The sequence below is a fragment of the Castor canadensis genome, chromosome 14, assembly GCF_047511655.1.
Source record: "Castor canadensis chromosome 14, mCasCan1.hap1v2, whole genome shotgun sequence".
Taxonomy (NCBI): Eukaryota; Metazoa; Chordata; class Mammalia; order Rodentia; family Castoridae; genus Castor; species Castor canadensis.
In genome coordinates this window covers 58,548,074-58,567,249 of record NC_133399.1, presented here as the reverse complement: position 1 = coordinate 58,567,249, position 19,176 = coordinate 58,548,074, and the positions used below count along the sequence as shown (strand labels likewise).

The 19,176-nt window shown below is 42.4% G+C and overlaps 1 protein-coding gene across 1 annotated transcript; it reads right to left on the bottom strand.

Annotated features, from left to right (window-relative positions):
• Positions 1-7,296: 7,296 nt before the first annotated feature.
• Positions 7,297-19,126, bottom strand: Lsm1 (LSM1 homolog, mRNA degradation associated). Its single transcript, XM_020167533.2, has 4 exons — positions 18,895-19,126; positions 15,203-15,271; positions 13,247-13,362; positions 7,297-7,789 (listed from the first exon to the last, which is right to left on the bottom strand). Exons 1-4 carry the CDS (start codon positions 18,938-18,940, stop codon positions 7,619-7,621), a joined length of 402 nt encoding a protein of 133 aa, XP_020023122.1. The 5' UTR covers positions 18,941-19,126; the 3' UTR covers positions 7,297-7,618.
• Between the last annotated feature and the right edge of the window lie 50 nt (positions 19,127-19,176).

Genomic DNA, 19,176 nt, shown 5'->3' with positions numbered 1-19,176 from the left:
TGACTAATTAACTCTTGCTGTCCCTCTGAGCAGGAAGGTGGGGAAGAAATCTGGGAATGTCCTCTGCTTCTGGACAACTTCTGAATCCATCTCTAAGAGCTTTTTGATGAGGTTAGAACCTCCAAAGAAGGAGACCAGCTGGGCACAGCAGGCCAGGAGGGAGGATAGCCATAGACCTGGCTTGGACAGTGTAGAATGCCAGAGAGGACAACTCCAGAGAGGGAGGCTGGGCTGTGGAGCAGAAAAAGGAATCCACTCAGTTATTCATTTAACAATCCTATACTGAATGTCCACTGCACAGCTCTATAACTACAACCCCATAAGGCAGATCACATGACCCAGTAGTAAAGCAAATGAGACATTGTAGAAGCACAGAGGATAGAGCAGCTGGTCCATAAGGAAGCAAGGGGGCAGGAAAGGAATGCCATAGGAGGCTTCTGGGGGGAGGTGGAATTGGAGTGAAGTCTGGAAAGCATTAATAGGAGTTGGCTAGGTTAATGGTGGGGTTTGGAGAGAGTGACATGAGGGTGTTCCAGGTAGGGAATGGCCAACAACACAAAGGCTCTGAAGGTTGCCAGCTGGCTGTCTTGGGCATTTGGGATGTTTAGTGTGCCTGTGAGTATGGTGGGATGTTTATAGGGTGTGGTGAGAGAGGCAGAGCTGTGGTGGAGTGGGGAGGCTCCTCTGCAGGTTCCTAGAAGCCGAGACTGAGGTTGGGGAGCAATAGCACCCACCTTTTGGTTTACTGCCCTGGTCATGTGGGAAGAGCACTGGCTTTGGGCCCATGTGGACCTCCTGAGCTAGCCCCACCATGCCCTTCATGCGCTGGGAAAACAGGGATGTGTTTTCTTCAATCTCTCAGGGTAGTTCTGAGGCCTAGAGGAGGCAACAGTACATCAAGAGCCCCCAAATGAAGTCCCAACTTGCTTAGCACAATCTCTGAATCCTCTGAATACTCACCCTGGATATCCTCTCCATCAGTGCTGGACACAAACCTGAGGGGCCTGCCACAGTTGGCATACCTCCACTTCCAAAGCAGCGCACACCGTTATCTCCCCTCCCAGGCTTCCCTTTGTAACAGCCTTACCTGACTCTTTCATTAGAATTCAATACTTATCTCTCTCCCCCTTCCTTCCTTCCTTCCTTCCTTCCTTCCTTCCTTCCTTCCTTCCTTCCTTCCTTCTTTCCTTTCTTTTCTTCCCTGCCTCCCTCCCTCCCTCCTTCCCTTCATCCTTCCTTCCCTTCCTTCCTTCCTTCCTTCTTTTCCTTTTTTGAGACAATTTCATTTATGCAGTCCTGGCTAGCCTAGAACTCATGATCCTCCTGCCTCAGCCTCCCAAGTGCTGAGACTACAGAGCTGAACTACCTTGCCCAGCATCAATACTTTTTGTGTTGGGGCCCCTTGGCAAATGTATATCACAGTACTAACAAGACTACTGACAATTCCCCCTATTCTACATCTCCATAAACATATAAAGCTACATGTAACAAGGTACAGCAGATGGAACATGGAATTCCAGGGGGAGGGAGGTAGAGGTGTTTAAGGGAGCTTCTGGAAGGACATTTGAGTTGAATTTGGAAAACACAGTTAGGGGTTACCTAGGATTATGAGGGCACTGGCTCGTAAGAATAGGGCCCCTTTCCTATTGGTTCTTGAATCCTAGTGCTTAGCACAGTAACACAGTGCATGTTGAATAGTTGACTGGAAAGTGTACAGCCTGCCACTCTGTGGCTTTTCAGTAGATCTAGTGTTCTTCTGCTTCTTAAAGGTGGTCATCCTGGAGGTGAGGGTGAGCCTGGACTACATGCGGGGCCTGTACTATTTCCTAGTAGATGAATGGAGGGTCTCCAAAAGAGCAATGTGAGAAGTGCCCTGACAGTTACGGCAAACGGACAACACCAGTTACCTCACTGGTAGAGATGATTACAGGTTAACACCTTTATAGTTCAGTCTCTTAATTTGAGTTGCTCACCATTGCTTCACAGACTCATCCTTAATTGCATGGAGGAGGTAAGTGTGATTTGCTAGTTTGCTGAAGCAGGGAGGACCCCAGGACATCCTAGGAGTCTGGCAAGCACTGAGGACTCAGCAGGTCATAATGACAGAGCATGCCTGGTGTAAGCCAGACATGGTTTCCTTGCCCAGGGATGTTGGCAGAGAACGTAGTTAAAGCTGTTGGTCTTTTATAGTGACCTAAACCTGAAGAATACTCTAAAAGCAGATACGTTGAATTTAAACATTCAGATTTTTTATGGGACCTATGTTCCTTTTAAGAAAATTTTGAGTTATCTGCTGACATACAGTATAGCAACAGAAAACAGATCAAGCGATTTTAAGGGTTTGGAGAAGGAGAAGAAGTTAAATACAATGGATAGGGATGGTGAAAAACTTCTAGCTTTTGTTTGTGATGGTGGCTACATAACTACAGGCAGTTGTTAAAATCAAAAAAACTACACACTAAAAAGAATGAGATTACAGGTGTGCCTAGAATCCCAACTACATGGGAGGCATAGGAAGGAGGATTGTGGCCAAGGTGCCCTGGGCAAAAATGCGAGGCCTTATCCAAAAACTAACTAAAGCAAAAAAAGGGCTGGGGGCACGGCTCAAGTGCTGCCTAGCAAGAGCGAGGCCTTGGGTTCAACCCCCAGTACAGAAAAAAGAAAAAAAAGAAAAGCCTAGGCTTTACTGTATGTATGTAAATTGTCCCTCAGTGAACCTGAGGGACAGATCCCAGGCCATCTGGATTCCTGCCTTGAGACCTGCTGAGCATGAGCCTCCCTCTTCCTCTTGACCCCAGCTATTGGCTACTTGAGTCTGGACGCCACTCAATCCTCCGCACAGTGGCAGCACTTTTGGAGTAGGGGGACAGAGAGTGGGTAGACCACATGCAAAGTGATGAAGTAAGGGGAGAAAAGAAAGGAAGCCCTGGCAGAACCCGGGGATCAGACAGCAGGAGAGCTCTGACCCAGAGCTCTGGGAGAGGTGAGCAGCAGATGTGCTCCATTTTCTAGGTTGGTTTTCCAGTTCCTTGAGGGATGGTTGAGGGTCTCACTGTTTCCCAAGCTGGGCAACAAGTTCTGAGTAGCTAGAACTACAGATGTGCACCACCACACCTGGCCTAATATTTACTTTTGTAATTGGAGAAGTCCAATGCCCAGGAAGCGGTCGCTTGCTCCTGTTAATTCAAGGGGTCCTCCAGAGTGGTGATATGCAGGACAGGAGTGGGCACTGTGGCCCAATACACCTGGAAGGCAGTTAGGAGGAAAACAGGCAGAGAATATCTCTACTTCCAGCAATCCTGCTAAGGCCTTTCTTATATATGATGTACTCTATTTTGTTTTCTATTCCAATTAGAAAAGACAGCCCCGCTATAAACCACTAAATTCACTTCATGACCTAGTAGATTTCTCTGGGATGCTTTGCCAGGCACTACACAAATTGTCTCCCAACTCTTCACAGCTGGAGCAGGGGCCTATAGTGAAGGCCGCCCCCAGCAAGAGCAGGCATCTCTGTACTCACTGGAAGTGTGTCTATGAATGACTCAACTCCCTATTACTCAGTGGCCCAGATGTCTCCACCTTTTGGTGGCCTGCTGGTCTCTGAAATATCTTAGTTTTTCAGCCTTAATTCACTATTTGATTCTGTCCATCTATCCATCCATCATCCTTCAATTCAACAAATATACTTTGAGTCCTAAGGTATGCCATCATTCTAGATGTTGGGGATATGAGAATGAATAAGACAGAAATTTCATCCTTAAGGGTTTATATTCTAGAGGAGGCTGGGAGGAGAAAGTAAACAAGTAAAATTGATGTCAGGTGGTGATAGCTTCTAGGATAGAAACTAAAGCTGGAGAGGAAATCAGCAGGGGTAGTTCTGTGTTTGTTTTTGCTGTGCTGGGGAGCAGACTCAGGGTCTCATGAATGCTAGGCAAGTGCTCTACCATGTGAGCAGAGATCTGAAGATCATGAGGAAAGGATTCATGCAATTATCTTAGAAAAGTTTATTCTAAGCACATAGAGTGGCAAACTCAGCCCCAGCACGGTGATTTTCAGAGGTTGAAATGAAAGATATGAAAAGGAACTTGTACCTTTTCTTTCCTGATCACAATAAGCATAGACAAACTTAATACAAACTAGTGTTTTTCAAATAACTGACAGCCACCCACAGTAACAATTCCATTTTACATTGCCAGTATGTGCATACATGCATCTAACAAGTTTCACAAATAACCTAATTTTGTCATCATACACTTTACTTTGTGTTCTATGCTACTTAAAAAAAAATTCTGCTTACAAATCACTAAGTTCATTTCATGACCTCGTAGGTTGCAACGTGGGTTTAAACTAGTTGATCATCTTCAAACACTCTCCCAGAGTCAACATAGGCCTAAGCTGGATGTTGCCTTCAGAAGTCAGTCGCCTTGGTGCAGCATGTATGTATGTGAGCTGTGTGCCACAGATCACATTCCTGCTTAGCTCACATTCAGACTAGATGCTCTCCTGCTCCTTTTCCCTTAATTATGGTTGGCTTTTTCCTCAAGCCTAAATCTGTAAGCATACAGATTTAGCATACAGCATTAGAGCACCAGCCTGCAGCTGTTTTCCTTCATCGCTGGGAATGCTGTCCTACATGTGACAGAAAACTGGACGGAACTCACCTTGGAGTAAGCCTTTTGAAAGTTGAGAAAACACCCCAAACACACACACACGTGTACATATTGTATATATTTATAATTTCTTTTTGGGTGTGGGGACTGGGGATGTTTCACTAACTGCCTCTCCTGTTTTCTCTCCAGGCACAATTCCTGGGGATCATTTCTAGAGCTGTACAGTAGTACATGAATTTGGTGGATGGCTCTCAGACTAGAGGTGGAAACTGTTCATAGCAGTGGCATCAATGCTTTTTTTTTGGTGGTACTGGGGCTTGAACTCAGGGTGTTGTGCTTACTAGGCAGGTGCTCTACCACTGAGTCACTCCGCCAGTCCTGTTTTGTCTTGGGTATTTTTGAGATGGGGGTCTCACAAACTATTTGCCCAGGCAGGCTTTGAACCACAATTCTCCTGGTCTCTGCCCCCTAAGTAGCAAGGATTACAGGCACAAGCTTCTGGTGCCCAGGTAGCATCAGTGCTTTCTTTTGCCTGCTGTGCCTACCAACCTGCACCCTCAGCTGTCTAAACTGCTCTCTGAACTTCCCATTCCAACCCTCTTCCCCAGGCAGAATCCCTAGGATTCACCCTTCCCTAAGAACCCTCCACAATGGACAATGTGAGGGTATTTGGGTGCACTGAGTATCTAAGGCCTTTCAAGAGTTAATGAGAGCAGAGGGGAGGAGATATTGTAGTTTAAACAGCCGAAAGCATTGCAATTTAAGGTCAAGGGCCTGTGTGTCTGTGAGGGGAAGAACAATTCAGAGTAAAATATATGCTCAATTATTTCGGGATGATGGCCAGAAATGGAGTTTTGATAGATCTTATTTTTCAACTCTGAAAGCAGTCTCATGGGAGCCCCAAATGGAAGTCTGAATTAGAACTGTTCCTGAAGTGTAATAGAAGAGTTCCTGCACTGGTCTGGGAAAAAGGACCAGATTTTAGTATTTGCAGTTGGAATGGGGCAGTCAAAGGCAAGCCACTGTTGAGCAGCCAGGGGACTAAGAGTTAGGAAGCTGACAGGTAGTTTCATCCTTTTGATCTAATTCTGGGCTGCTGCATGACACACATCTACAGCCTCACACATGACTGAAACCTGATGATGGCTTGAGAAGCCAATGGATTTAAGTGTGGACTTAGGGCATGTAGGTCCCTTCTCTCTTGTAACTCGTATGCCTTGTCATTACATTTGAATTTTCTTTTGTGGTACTGGGGTTTCAACTCATGGCCTCGTATTTGCCAGGCAGGCGCTCTACCACTTGAGCCACTCTGCCAGCCCTTTTTTTGTGTTGGGAATTTTTGAGATAGATTCTCGCTTCATTTTGCCTGCACTGGCCTTGAAGCAACTGATTTCTGCCTCCTGAATGGCTAGGATTACACGCGTGTGCCACTAGCATATGACTGGAATTATTTAATGGATGTTGAAAAGATAACAATAGTGCATGTCTCTTGAAGGTGTCACATACTCTGAAACAGTGGAGCTCAGTAAAATAAATGCTGTTGTTCTGTGAGCTCTGAGAGTATCTTATTGTACTCTGATGTTTTAAAAGTTGGTGATGGTGTTTTTCTCTTTGTGTGGGTAGTTAATAACAAATTCTGGCTATAAACAGTTAAGATTACAGATAAATCATTAAAGACATTTGTTTTTTTTTTTTTGGTGGTGCTGAGGATTGAACCCAGGGTCTTGCACATGCCAGACAAGCACTCTACCACTTGCCTCAGCTCAAGGACAACAACTTCTTCATAAATTATCTACTGTAAAACCAACCCAGTGACGAAGACTTCAGCAGTCAAACTGTTTACAGGCATTTGGGGCAGGTTTAAAAACACCTGTCATAAACTAAGCATATTTAATACTATAATATAATTCACATATATAGGAATGAAAAGGACATCTTTGCAAAAGAGACTATAAAGTCAAGTAGCTGGCTCACAGTTTAAAGTACTGAGAACCAGAGAGGATGACTGTCTTACTGAAATCATGAATAAGTCAATTTTTACACTGTCTTCTCTCTCCTTACTCCTTCAGTCCACAGTCTACTTAACCATACTACTTTCTAAAGTACAGTCTGCTTTATTCACACTCTTCAACAGCCATGCCACTACAGGTTGTTGGTCATAAAAACACCATTTGTGTTTTTTTTTTTTTTAATGGTATGCGCTAAAAGCAGCTCCAGACTCAATCCAGGGGGGAGAAATGACCCAAACATTGTATGCACATATGAATAAAATAAAAATTAAAAAAAAAAAGACTCAATCTAATGGACTAGGACTCCTAACTAAATGAGGAGATTCAGACAAGCCACCTCAGGAAAATGTCTGCTCTCATGGGAACTTAGTTTGGAATAGCTGTGGGTAAAGCAAGAGTGAAATTATTTCTCAAAACATGAGATTCTGTTGTAACCAATTACTGGGAAACTTAACTGAAAGCTATCTTCTCAAACCTGAAAATTTGTTTATTTCTAATCAGATACAAACATTAAAAGGGGAGCTGAAGGACCCACAAGATAATTAATATGAAAATATTCCTTTATAAGTAATCAGCTACTTGGAATTGTGACAGTAGGGGAAATTGCAGTGTGTGTTTCCAGTAGAAACAATTTTGTCTATTTACTGGAGGCAACTCCAATTTCAGAAAAAAACAACTCCAAGATTCATATTTTATTTATAAGTAAATGAAAACTGTAAACTTAATTCTGAATAAGAAAAGCAATATGAAGACATAGCTGCTAGCTCTGCAGTGCCATGTATGTGAAAGGAGTCCATGCCACTGTTTCTTTAAATGATTTTGTTATTTAAACAAAACAAAATCTCATGATTTCTTCATATTACATATGTGAAAGAATTTAAAATAAAAAAGATTTTTCATATTTACAGTCTCTGGTCAAATGTGTGAGGTGACCAGGATGTCGCTTTCATCCAGTGATAGTCCCTGCTCTATAAGAGCAACAGTCTCTGAGCAAAGGACTTAATACTCATCAAGGGTGTCTGCTCGAGGAATGGAGAGACCCCGATCTTTAAGGGCTTGAACTTTCAGCTTTTCTGCTTCCAGCTTGGTCTGCTGCTCTACCCTCTGTTCTTCTAGGATCTCTTCAATAGACACTTGCTGCAGGGGTGTGTCGCTCTCCTTTTCCAAGTCCTGCAAAACAGGCAGCTTTGAAAAACTTCCCATTAAGACCAAGAAGAGAAAACCTTACAGATCTAAATAAAAGGCAGATGGATTACTGTATCAGACTTGGACTGCTTTTCAAAATTGTGACAGGGCTGGAGCATCCTTCTCCTAGGGACAGTCAAACAAATGGCTGCAATGCTGCCACAGAACACACACTTACTCAGAATGTGGTAACAGGATCAGTGCCAGCGTTGATAGCCTAGCTTTATAGCCCACTCTACATTTGTCAGGATGGTCTTTTTATAAAGTGAAGGATTACTTTTCTTTAGGGCTAGGGCTGGGGGAATGGCTCAAGTGGTAAGAGCACCTGCCTAGCAAGTGTGAGACCTTGAGTTCAAATCCCAGTACTGCCAAAACAAACAAACAAAGCTTATACATAGCTATCTCCTTAATTGTGCAGAATCCAAGAAAGTTACTGAAGCCGAGATGGTTTTAGAGAAGTTTTATATTTTTCTAAGTTGGCTTAACTTTTGGAGGCTGTAACTCAGTAAGAGGGCAGAGAACACTGATTCAAATTTACACCACTCTCTCCACCATTTTTTTCTTGAAGATGCTGGGGATTGAACCTAGGACCTTGCACATGCTAAGCAAGTGCTTTACTACTAAGCTACATCCCCAGGCACCTCCTCACCCCTTTAAAGGCAATAAACTATTCCTCTGCCACATTAATTAGGGGTTCCTAAACTATAACCTAAGACTCTTTTCCTCTCTCAGGCAATAAGTCTATAGAAAACTTTAGGAAAGTAGGTAAGTTACCCAACCCGTCTGGCCCCATTGTATTTCTCTACTAATTAAAAAAATTTCTTTTGGATGGGGAGGAAATAGTACTGGGGTTGAACTCAGAGCCTCATGCCTGTTAGGCAGGTGCTCTACCACTTGAACCATTTTGCCAGCCCTGTTTTTGTGTTGAATATTTTTTTTTTTTTTTGGCAGTCTGGGGCTTGAACTCAGGGCCTACACTTTGAGCTACTCCACCAGCCCCTTTTTTGTGATGGGTTTTTTCAAGACACATTTTCAGGAATTATTTGCCCAGGCTGGCTTCAGACCATAATCCTCCTAATCTCTGCTTCCTGAGTAGCTAGGACAGGCGTGAGCCACTGGTGCCTGGATGAATTAATTTTTTTTTGCTTGCTAAAAGTTTCTTTTTCCTCACTTCAAAAATACACACTTATGATCCTGCCAGTGTTGGGCACCCTCTAGCTCCACATCCTCTTTCCTTGCAGTTCCAATCAGACACCAGGTCCCCCAGCTCAGTGCAGCCAAGAGTGCGGAGGTGAAGGTGACAGGGCAGAACCAGGAGCAATTTCTGCTCCTGGCCAATCGACCAAGGGGGGCAGCGCTGGCCACACTCATCCACCAGGTGCTGGAGGCTCCCTGTGTCCATGTGTTTGGGGAACTACTGTATATGCCCAATGTTAGAGAGGTGGGTTGCTGACCTGGGTAGCCCACCGGGAAGCTTGGGACAAAAGTTTCCATTTAAAGGCTGGGCGCCCGTGGCTCATGCCTATAATCTCAGCTACTCAGGAGATAGAGATCAGGAAGATCGAAGTTTGAAGCCAGCCTGGGCAAACAGTTCGAGAGACCTTGTCTTCAGAATACCCACCACAAAAATAGGGCTGACGAAATGGCTCAAGGTGAAGGCCCTGAGTTCAAGCCCCAGAACCTCAAAAAAAAAAAAAAGTTTCTATTTCAGAGTGGGTGGGCGGGGCTCAGTTTTGCAACCTGGTAAACATTGAGTTGAACAAGGATACTGTTCAACTGAATGATTAGCTGACATCTTGGAGAAGTAAACAAACAAGCAAACAATCTTTGTTTCCCTTTGGAGATGAGGGATCTAAAAAACCTAGTATTTTTCATTTCTAAGCAAAAGAGCATTTCATTCAGAATAGGAGACCTTAGTTCGAACTTGTCTCCACCAGTGTAATAGTAATGTCCCTGTGATCAGGACAACTTTATACTTTAGGACTTCAGTTCCCGACCCTGTTCCCCCCCCCCCCCCCCCACTTGGGTTTGAACTCAGGGCCTTGGGCTTTCGAGGCAAGAAAGAAGGATCAGAAGTTCCAGACCAGCCTAGGCAACTTAGTGAGACATCTCAAAATAAATAAAAAGGAGTGGGGTGTAGCACAGTAGCAGATCACTTGCCTCGCATGGCTGAGGCCCTGAGTTCTGAGGCCCTTAGTATCACTCACACACACTAGGAATGACACTGCCCCTCATTATTGTGGGAATCCAGTGAGATTTAATAGGCATAAAGTCTGGTACAAATGGAAGGAATGACCATGTTAAGTTATACCTTGTTCTTTTCCCCTGTGCAGCATATACTAATAATTCACTTAAGGTAGGTAAGAGAGAAATTGTCTTTTTCCCCAAAGACATATGGCAAGCTGCTAGGAGCACAGCAGGGAGAACAATTCACATGCAAGTGGCAGAGTTAAGAGCTTAAAGTCCAGAGCAAGTGGGTTGCCAAGACTTGTGGCACCAGCCCATGTCCTGAGGTGCTAGGACAGTAAAATGTGGGTAAATTGTAAGCCATGTTTTGAAGGGCCTGTGATTGAATCTGTAGATTTAGCCTTTCTGGATCATTACATGGTCCAGAGAAGGCTGTGGCTATCTCTTTTCCATGTTTTCACCTGCAGTGGAGCCAAAGCCTATTATAAAAGTGAAGAAAAAGAAGTACTTCCTGATTGAGTGAGTGCCTGTGTAATAGTCTGCCAGAAAAGTGCAAGACATGGGACTTGGCCTTCTGAAGCTTATATTCCAATTAAAGAAATAGAGAAGCTGAAAAAAAAAGTACACACTTATTGTAGGTCATTTAGAAGATAGGCAGAGAAGCAAGAAAAAAATTTTTAAATCATCTGCAATTCCAATATGGAGGACATTTTGGTGAATATCCTTACAATTTTTCTAGGGGAGTATTAATTTAAAAATCATCACAATGCAAAGATTGACTTGTTTTCATTTAATATGGCATAATAAACTTCATATTTTTATTTCTGAACACCTTGTAAACATCTGATAACCAATTTCATAATGCAGAAAGACCTTGCTATAAGTATGTCTCAATATCCACAGATTTTTTATTCTCCTCAAAATAAACATATAGGTATTATTCTGTGATTCTACAACATGGAAAGCCAATACAAAGTATTCTTGTTTCTTTCTTTTCTTTCTCTTTTTTTTTTGAGATAGGATCTTGCTATGCAGTGCAGGTTGGCTTTGAACTCATGACTCTCCAGTCTCAGCTTATCTAGTGCTGGGATTACAGGCATGCCTCACCATGTCTGACTGTGCTCTTATTTCTTGTGTTCCTTTATGACTCTGGATAAGGTTTGGGAAGGTACACACAAACTCTGCAGATGTTCTGGCCTGCATACTGTCACATGCTGCCAAGGTCTCAGAACTCACAGGCAGTTGCATTATCAAATGGAGGACTCTCACCAGAGGTTACAAGAAAAGCCACACAATTGCGTAAGCCACCCATGCCCTAGGTCAAAAGTTATCAGCATCTAGCAAGATATATATTATCACCTAACCCTGCCCTCGCAACCTGTGGGTAGCAACTGGAGGGAAGACAATGTTCCTAGCTGAGTGCACTGCTGGGGTTTTACAGTGTCATCTGAGCTCTGAATGTGGCTGTAATGCTGCTGCTTCCCAAGAATCTCTTAAGTCTGTGTTCATCATCATCCTTGAGGCAGAATCCAGGGCAGAACTGGGTATGAGTTTCCCTGAATTGGTACATAATTTCTTCAAACTGACTGTTGATTCATATAACCACAAATGCATTCCTCTAGTACTACTTCTGTAAAACTCAGTATCCAAACTCTAACACAGAAAAATGAGAACTTTTTCTCACTAAAGGGAGTCTAGAAAACTAAGAATCTTCAAGAACAGTCACGTCTGCTTCTTTTTTTACATATATACATTCACTTACCATAGATGCACCTTTGTGCAAACATAACTGGTATAAAAAGTTTGTCTATGGTGGTTCACGCCTGCAATCCCAGCTGAGGCTGAGGCAGGAGGAGTGTGGACTGAGAGTTCTAGGACAGCCTTGGCTATACAGCCAGACAAAGCAACCCAAAAAACCTAAAGCAGAGTATGTATATATATTCTAACTTAAGTCTTTTCTCCAGATATAAAAATGTTTCGTTTTTAGAAATGGAATTGAGGAAAAACATTTAAAAAATCACCCATAACCCCACCATTCACAGATGGGTTAGCTCCCCTTAACAGGCAGACTATTTCACAGTTCCTCACTAGGCCCTCCCCACCAGGGCACTAGGTGCTTTAATATAAGATGGCAATTTCTGCTGCTTCAACATGCAAAAAATGATAAAATGAACCAAGTATACCTACTGCAAAAATACTTTATAAATAATAAAAGGATATTTTATACATTTAACAGCTGCACTTGGGCAGTGCTTGATTAGTTATTCCTAGCTGAATATTTCCAAGATGAGGTCCCTGAACCAACCTGATCGTGGCAGAATTATCTGCCACTCTAGTCAAAAGACTTTTGTAAACTGAATTAAGCCATGGCTAGATATTGGAAAACCTGATTGGAAAATTTAAAACCAAAAAAAGCAAATGCCAAAGTTTTTGGTAAAGAAAAGAAAAACTGTGCTGATTAATAGCTCTTCTCCCTCATCCCCCTTTTGGCAGCACTGGGTTTGAACTCAGGGCCTTATGCTTGCTAGGCAAGTACTCTACCACTTGAGCCACTCCACCAACTCTCCAACTCTTAATTTAAACTTGTCTCACAGGGATTTTGATTTTTCTGGCAAACCCAATCAACAGAAGCAGCAGAACTTGATCAAAGGCTGATATGTTTGTATGTAGGGCTGGAGTTGTGGTTCAGGTGGTAAAGTGCCTTCCTAGCAACTGCAAGGCCCTGAGTTTAAAACCAAGTATGCTCCCTCCCAAAAAAGTAATCGTTTGTACACACACAGCAAGAACACTTCAGGGCTGGGGATGTGGCTCAAGTGGATAAGCGGCCCGAGTTCAATCCCCAGTTCTGCCAAAACAAACAAGCACACAAAAGACACTCCAGAAGATCTGATTTAACCTTTCACCTGCCAGCTGGTTTTTCTGGCACAGATACACAGGTATCTGGGTTTAAACTCAAGCCTCACACTTGCTAGGCAGGTGCTCTACCACTTCAGCCATACCTCCAGTCCAATATTTTTTATGTAAGATAAAACCAAAATTTTGCTAATGAGATTAAATTGTTAAAATGCCAAAAGGCACTGAAATAAAGTTAATTATTCTCTTAGCTTCCCTTCAACAACTATAGCTTTCCTAATTTGGTGGGTGTCTGCAAGAAGCTGGGTGAAATGTGGAAAATATTTTTCTCCCTCTTAAAAAGACAAAGAAACCTAACTAGCATGAATCAAGATCCACAGCAGATTAACAGGTGTCACTTACTATTTCTCCTAGTAGGACCACATTTTCTCCTCTGACCACAAAAATCCCTCGAGGAATATCACCGTACTTTTTGCCCACATGAATACGCTCCACAGTCTGATGTAGCACTAAGTTAGCTAAAGCGTATAGGGAAGAAACAAAGATATTTAGTTCACATTATCAGGAAAGGTCCATAATGCAATTACTCAGTTATTCTGAGTAAAAAAGATTTAGCTAAACATTATTTCCAAACTTTCCAATTTTTGGAAAAACAAAAATTTCAAATAATCTCCTATTTCAGTAAGTAGGACATATAACTTAGGAGATCTTTTTTTTGGGGGGGGGGTGGGACTGGAGTTTAAACTCAGGGCTTCACAGTTGTAAAGTAGGTGTTCTATTGCTTGAGTCACACCTCCATCCTATTTTGCTCTAGTTATTCTGGAGATGGGGGTCTCACTTGGTCTGGCTTCAAACCATGATCCTCTCAATCTTAGCCTTTCAAATAGCTAGGATTACAGGTGTGAGCCACTGGCAAGACTTTTAAACAATTGCTGTAATCCCAGCTACTCTGGAGGTGGAGACTGAGAAAGGACCGAGAGTTGAGGACAACCTGGGCAAAATGGTCCCAAGATCCCATCTTATAAAAGTTGGGCACACCTGTCATCCCAGCTATGTGGGAAGCATACATGGGAGGATCACAGTCCAGGCTGGCCTGGGCATAAACATGACACCCTGTTCAAAAAATAAGTAAAGCAAAGCAGAAAGGGCTGGGAGGTGGCTCAAGTGATAGAACACTTGCCGACCAAGCTCGAGACTTTGAGTTAAAACCCCAGGATTGCCCCCACGAAAAAAACAAAACAAAACAAAACAAAAAAACCCCAATTGATTTAACGTTATTTCAAGGTTTTCTTTTCTTTTTTTTTGGTGATACTGGGTCTCAGGATTCCTAGGCAGGTACTCTTACTACTTGAGCCACTCTACCAGCTAAACTTTATTTCAGTATTTTTTCATCTTGTCAGATAACCTTACCTGATACTCTAAGAATAAACTCAATATTCACTACTTATCCCTCAAAGTACTCTACTGAATAGGACTTAAGATGCAGAATGCTAATTCATTAAGAGTAACTATTTTTCTTCTTTCAATTAGTACTACTTGTCTTCTTTGAAGTACAGCAGAAATCTATGTTCATAACTTCTTTTCTTTCTTTTTGAGATGGGGTTATTCTGTGTATGGCCCAAGCTGGCCTGGAATTCTGGGCTCAAGCAATTTTCCTGCCTCAGTCTCCTGAGTGGCTGGAGCTACAGGCACACGCCATCTCATGTGGCTTTTTATCTTCTGTAATTCTTATAAGCATTTCAATTATGTTGTTCTTCCCCATGCCCAAATTCAGTGATATGGCAGATGTCCAATAAATGTTAGGTGAATTGAGAAGTTCCTTGCAATAGAGGGAAACAGAGATCTTTTACTTTAGAAAGATGCAGACTTGCAAAACAAAGATCAAAATTTCTAAGTCTGATGTATTCCTGTATGTAAAATATTGAGCTTACTTTTCCCTAAAAAGTTTCAGGAAATGCCTTCTACCCAATTTTCCTTGGATAGGGAGGGATTACCTTAGTGCAGGAAGTGCTTTGAAGAGTAGTAGCACCCAAGTCAATGTACAAATGAGCAGCCTTTTCAGTGGACTGAGTTTATTTCTATCATTTGGCTCCCTCTAATGGTGGAAATAAAAAAATAGTCCAAAATGTTGTAGTGAAATCCAGTTTTAGAAAAATACAAACTTGTAAAATATACAAGCCTTTTAATAACCTAATCAGAATTTGGAAAACAATGATTTACTTATTTAAAACAATTCCATTATGCTAGATACATGTGAAAAAATTGCAGATAAATAAATTTCAATATGAAATAACAAAAAATGCAATGTGTGGCTCTTACTACACAAAAGATTAAAAGTTCTCCATAATTAATACATACCAAACTGATCAATGCTTCTTAAAAAGCCTATGAGTGTCCTTCCATCTCGAAGCAGGACCAAATGCTTTTCTGGGGGGAGGAAAAAAGATCTTTAAAATGAAAGCTGTCAGGCTTAGTGAGCTTATAGGAAAAACAATGAAAATAAAATTAATGCTTCCTCTTCTAATGCATGTAGGGTAGAGTTCACTGGAAAAAAATTGGAGGACCAGGGCAGGCAGAGATTTAAATAAGAAGATCAGTGGTTAAAAGAATCAGAGTTGAAGCTGGGGGCTGGTGGCTCACGCCTATAAACCTATCTACTCAGGAGGCAGAGATCAGGAGGACTGCAGTTAGAAGCCAGTCCTGGGCAAATAGTTCATGAGCCCCTAGTTTGAAAAAACCCATTCCAAAAAATGGACCGTTGGGAGGCCCTGAGTTCAAACCCCAGTGCTGCCAAAAAAACCCCCAACCAGCCATCCAACCAAAAAACCAGGCAAGCTTCCTGGCTGCATACCTACAACATTACTACGATTTTTTTTTTTTTTTGAAGCACCGGGGTTTGAACTCAGGGCCTCCTGCTTGCAAGGCAGGTGCTCTTTTCATGCTTCCCCCCCTTTTTTTGATTTTTTTTTCCCCCCAAGACAAGGGCTCCAGAAATATTTGCCTAAGGCTGGCTTTGATCTTCCTGATCTCTGCTCCTGGGTAACTAGGATTACAGAAGAAGCCACTGGCACCTGGCCCTGGCTCTTTTTTTTTTTTTCCTTTTGACACTTAAACCCTCTGTCATGTCAATTTCTACATTTGTGAATGAGAAAACTAGGCTACATTACTTTTATGATTTTAATACTAGAATTATTTTTTGTCCAACTTAAGAGTTTCTACTTTATACTTTGTAAGCAGGAAAGTTTTAAATAAAAACAATGTCTCAGGGGCTGGGGGTATAACTCAGTGGCAGAGCCTACACTTTGAAACTGTGAGGTCCTGGGTTCAATCTCCAGTACCAAGACAAAAATAAAAACAATGCCTCAGAAATTTAAGTGGATTTAGTAAGCTGGAGCAGAAATTCAGTATTCATTAAGAGTTATATGCTGTTATGAAGTGTGAAAGTTACCAACCTTACAAATTTATATTTATTGGGGGAGAAGAAAAGAAAATTACCTACTGGGGGGATGAAAGTGTGGCTCAAGTGGTAAAGTTCCTGCTTTGCAAGCACAAGGCCCTGAGTTCAAACCCCAGTACTTCTACCCCCCACAAAAATTACCTATTACAATAGAATAATAAACAAGATAGCAGAATAGAATGATGGAAAGAGTAGATAAGTGGTTATAGAAGAGAGGGTGACAAAAAAAAAAAGAGGGTGTTAAGGGAAAGGCTCTCTGAAGAGATAACTTTGAGGATATTGAAGGATAAGAAAAGCCAGCAAAATCTCAGTCATTCATTTCTTTAAAGTTATGCATAAAGTACTTTTTAGATGCAGAATAGAGGGGCAGTGATTTTGCCCTGAAGGAATTAATGTCTTCCTTGGACTATAATTAAGTACCACAAGCAAGAGAATCTTAATTATATAAAACTTTGGAGACACTATATCTACCTGGAGGAGGTATGAGTTAGACTTTGAAAGGCAAATAATTTTTGGCTATGGGAAAGGGAAAGGAGAAAGGTAAATGGGAGGGAAATCTGGAAATCAAGCAAGAGGGAAAAAAGGACTATATTTGTATGGTTGTCTAAAAGTTGGAGGTGTGAAGGGAAAGAACAGGAGTTAAAGCCAGAAAAGTACTGGGTGTAGGCTGAATTTGGATTTGACTTCATTAGGAGTAAGAAAACATTGAAGACTGATCTAAGCAGGAGCAGTTATGAGACTAAAGTCCATCCAGAAGGTCTCCTAGAGGGAGTTTAGGGAATGAAACAGATCAATTCTGACCACCTCTTTTGGAGAACAGTAACAGTCAAAAAGGTAAGAAAACCAGAAAGAACCAGTGCTAGAGAAACAGAGAACATCCATAAGAATCCAGAATGCTGCAGAGGAGAGAACTCAAGACTGATGACTTCAGACTGCAGCTTCAAGTAGTGTGTCTGCAGTAAAAATGATAGATTGCAGGGAAAAGAGAAGGCAGTCTATTTTACTTATTTATTTTTTGGTTTTATTTATTTATTTTTTTATTGTGCTGGGGGCACATTGTGGTATTTCAAAAGTTCTTACACTATGTCAAATATATCATACTTGATTGAATTCACTCTCTGGAAAGCAGTCTATTGAAGGTGGTTAGGAGTGGAGTCAAAGCCAAGACTCAAGAGATGCATAAGGGATGGGAGTTTGATGGGGTGACATAACTGCAAAACTACCTGAGATGGAAAGATAACAACACACAGGGAGGGAAGGATAGAAGTTAGGAGGGAAGTGCAGAAGATATGAAAGAAAAGGAAGAAGTTTCCAGAAATAGTGGGAAGAAAGAGTAATAACTGAAAGGGAGGAATACTTCCTACTTAAGTGAGAGAATGGGTGGAAATACAGAAAGAATGAGGGGAGAGTGTGTGCGATGTATGTTCTGGGGTGGGGGAAGGAAGGGTGCATTATCAAGTGATTTCAAACTTTTCACTTATTGGGGGGGCTTGGAATCTACAAGGATATGCGTTAGAGGAATTGAGAACAAAAAAGATTTTTAGTAAAATGGTAGAACGTGTTGGGGCTTCAAGTAACTCATGTATACAAAGGGGCATCCTCAAGCCACTAAAATAGAGGATTTCGTTATACTTCACATCCAGGCTTCTTCAGTGTTTTTACATATGTACTCGTATACATACATTAGAAGCTAAAGTCCAATGTATTTGATCCACTTTCCACTAAAATAGCAAAACAAGTAATTTCAGTTAAAAATGATCTCGGATAAACATAAAATGGCAATCACAGACTCTCTAATTTGCATACTGACACAGTAACTGTAGGGACTGTTGTAACTTGTTTGAAACTGTGTAAAACCATTTTGCACAAATTTTTTACAAGTTAATAAGGCAAATCATAGGGTTAAAAGGATTAAAAATGTTGCTTGAGGAATAACGCACGTATGAGAATTTAAAGATACAAAGACAGGACAAAGGCAAGGGTTCCTCTTGTTTTTGTACAAGCACGGAGCTCCTTTTCAGTACAGTAATTCTCGGTGAAAACAAAAGAAAAGTGTCTAACAGAAAAAGTTAAGTGTGAAGTGACGAAGGCTTTCTAAAAAAGTCAGTACCACGTCCGGCAATGGTCTCTAAGACCATAACCTGAAGTGCTAATGACCCTCATCATAAAAGATTGCAAACGGTCTCAAGACAGAAAGCCTACGTTTACTGCTAATTAACTATAACTGCTGCTGTCTTAATATTTTCGTTTTTTGATGAACATTCCTTATAAGTACTCTCAACCATCCCCTGGCCGCAGGTGGGAGTGGACGCGAGCGAGGCCTCTGTCGTGGGCGGGTCTCGACCGCTGAGACCGTCGGCAACAAGAACAAGACCCACGCTACTGGCTCCCCGGCCTGAGGGCTGGCAGAGGCTGCGAGGGGACACCAGAGGTGGCCGGGGGTGGGCAAGCCGTGGGTCCGAGGCTGTGGAGGATGACACCGCGGAGCCCGCGACCCGGGATCCGTTCTATAAATTCCCTGCGAAGAGGCGCCCGCAGGAGGAAGCGTCTCATCCCAACCCCAGGCTTCACCCGGAGGATATGGGCTACTCACTGTCGATGTCCTCGATGAGGCTGGCGGTGCCTGGCATATAGTTCATTTTGAGTCGAGATACGGTTGCAACGTCCAGCGGCGGTGGGCCAGCGCGTCGCCGCCTCGGCGGGACGCGGGATAGGAACCCAATCCTCAAATAGCGCGTCTGCCCCGGCTCTCAATAGCCGGGGGTCTGCCGGAAGCGCCTTCATATTACCCCACCCACTTCCGGTATCACGTGCCCGTCCTCCGGAAGAGGAGGGCCGTCGTGCGGTCCGGGAGCGATGTTTCCCATTCTTGATA

Excerpts from the sequence above, each read along its gene's own strand:
- Lsm1 (XM_020167533.2), bottom strand. The coding sequence starts at position 18,940 with ATGAACTATATGCCAGGCACCGCCAGCCTCATCGAGGACATCGACA. Across the intron at positions 15,272-18,894 it reads CCTCATCGAGGACATCGACA|AAAAGCATTTGGTCCTGCTT; the intron begins GTGAGTAGCCCA and ends TCCTCCCCCCAG. Across the intron at positions 7,790-13,246 it reads TGGTCCTACTAGGAGAAATA|GACTTGGAAAAGGAGAGCGA; the intron begins GTAAGTGACACC and ends CCTGTTTTGCAG.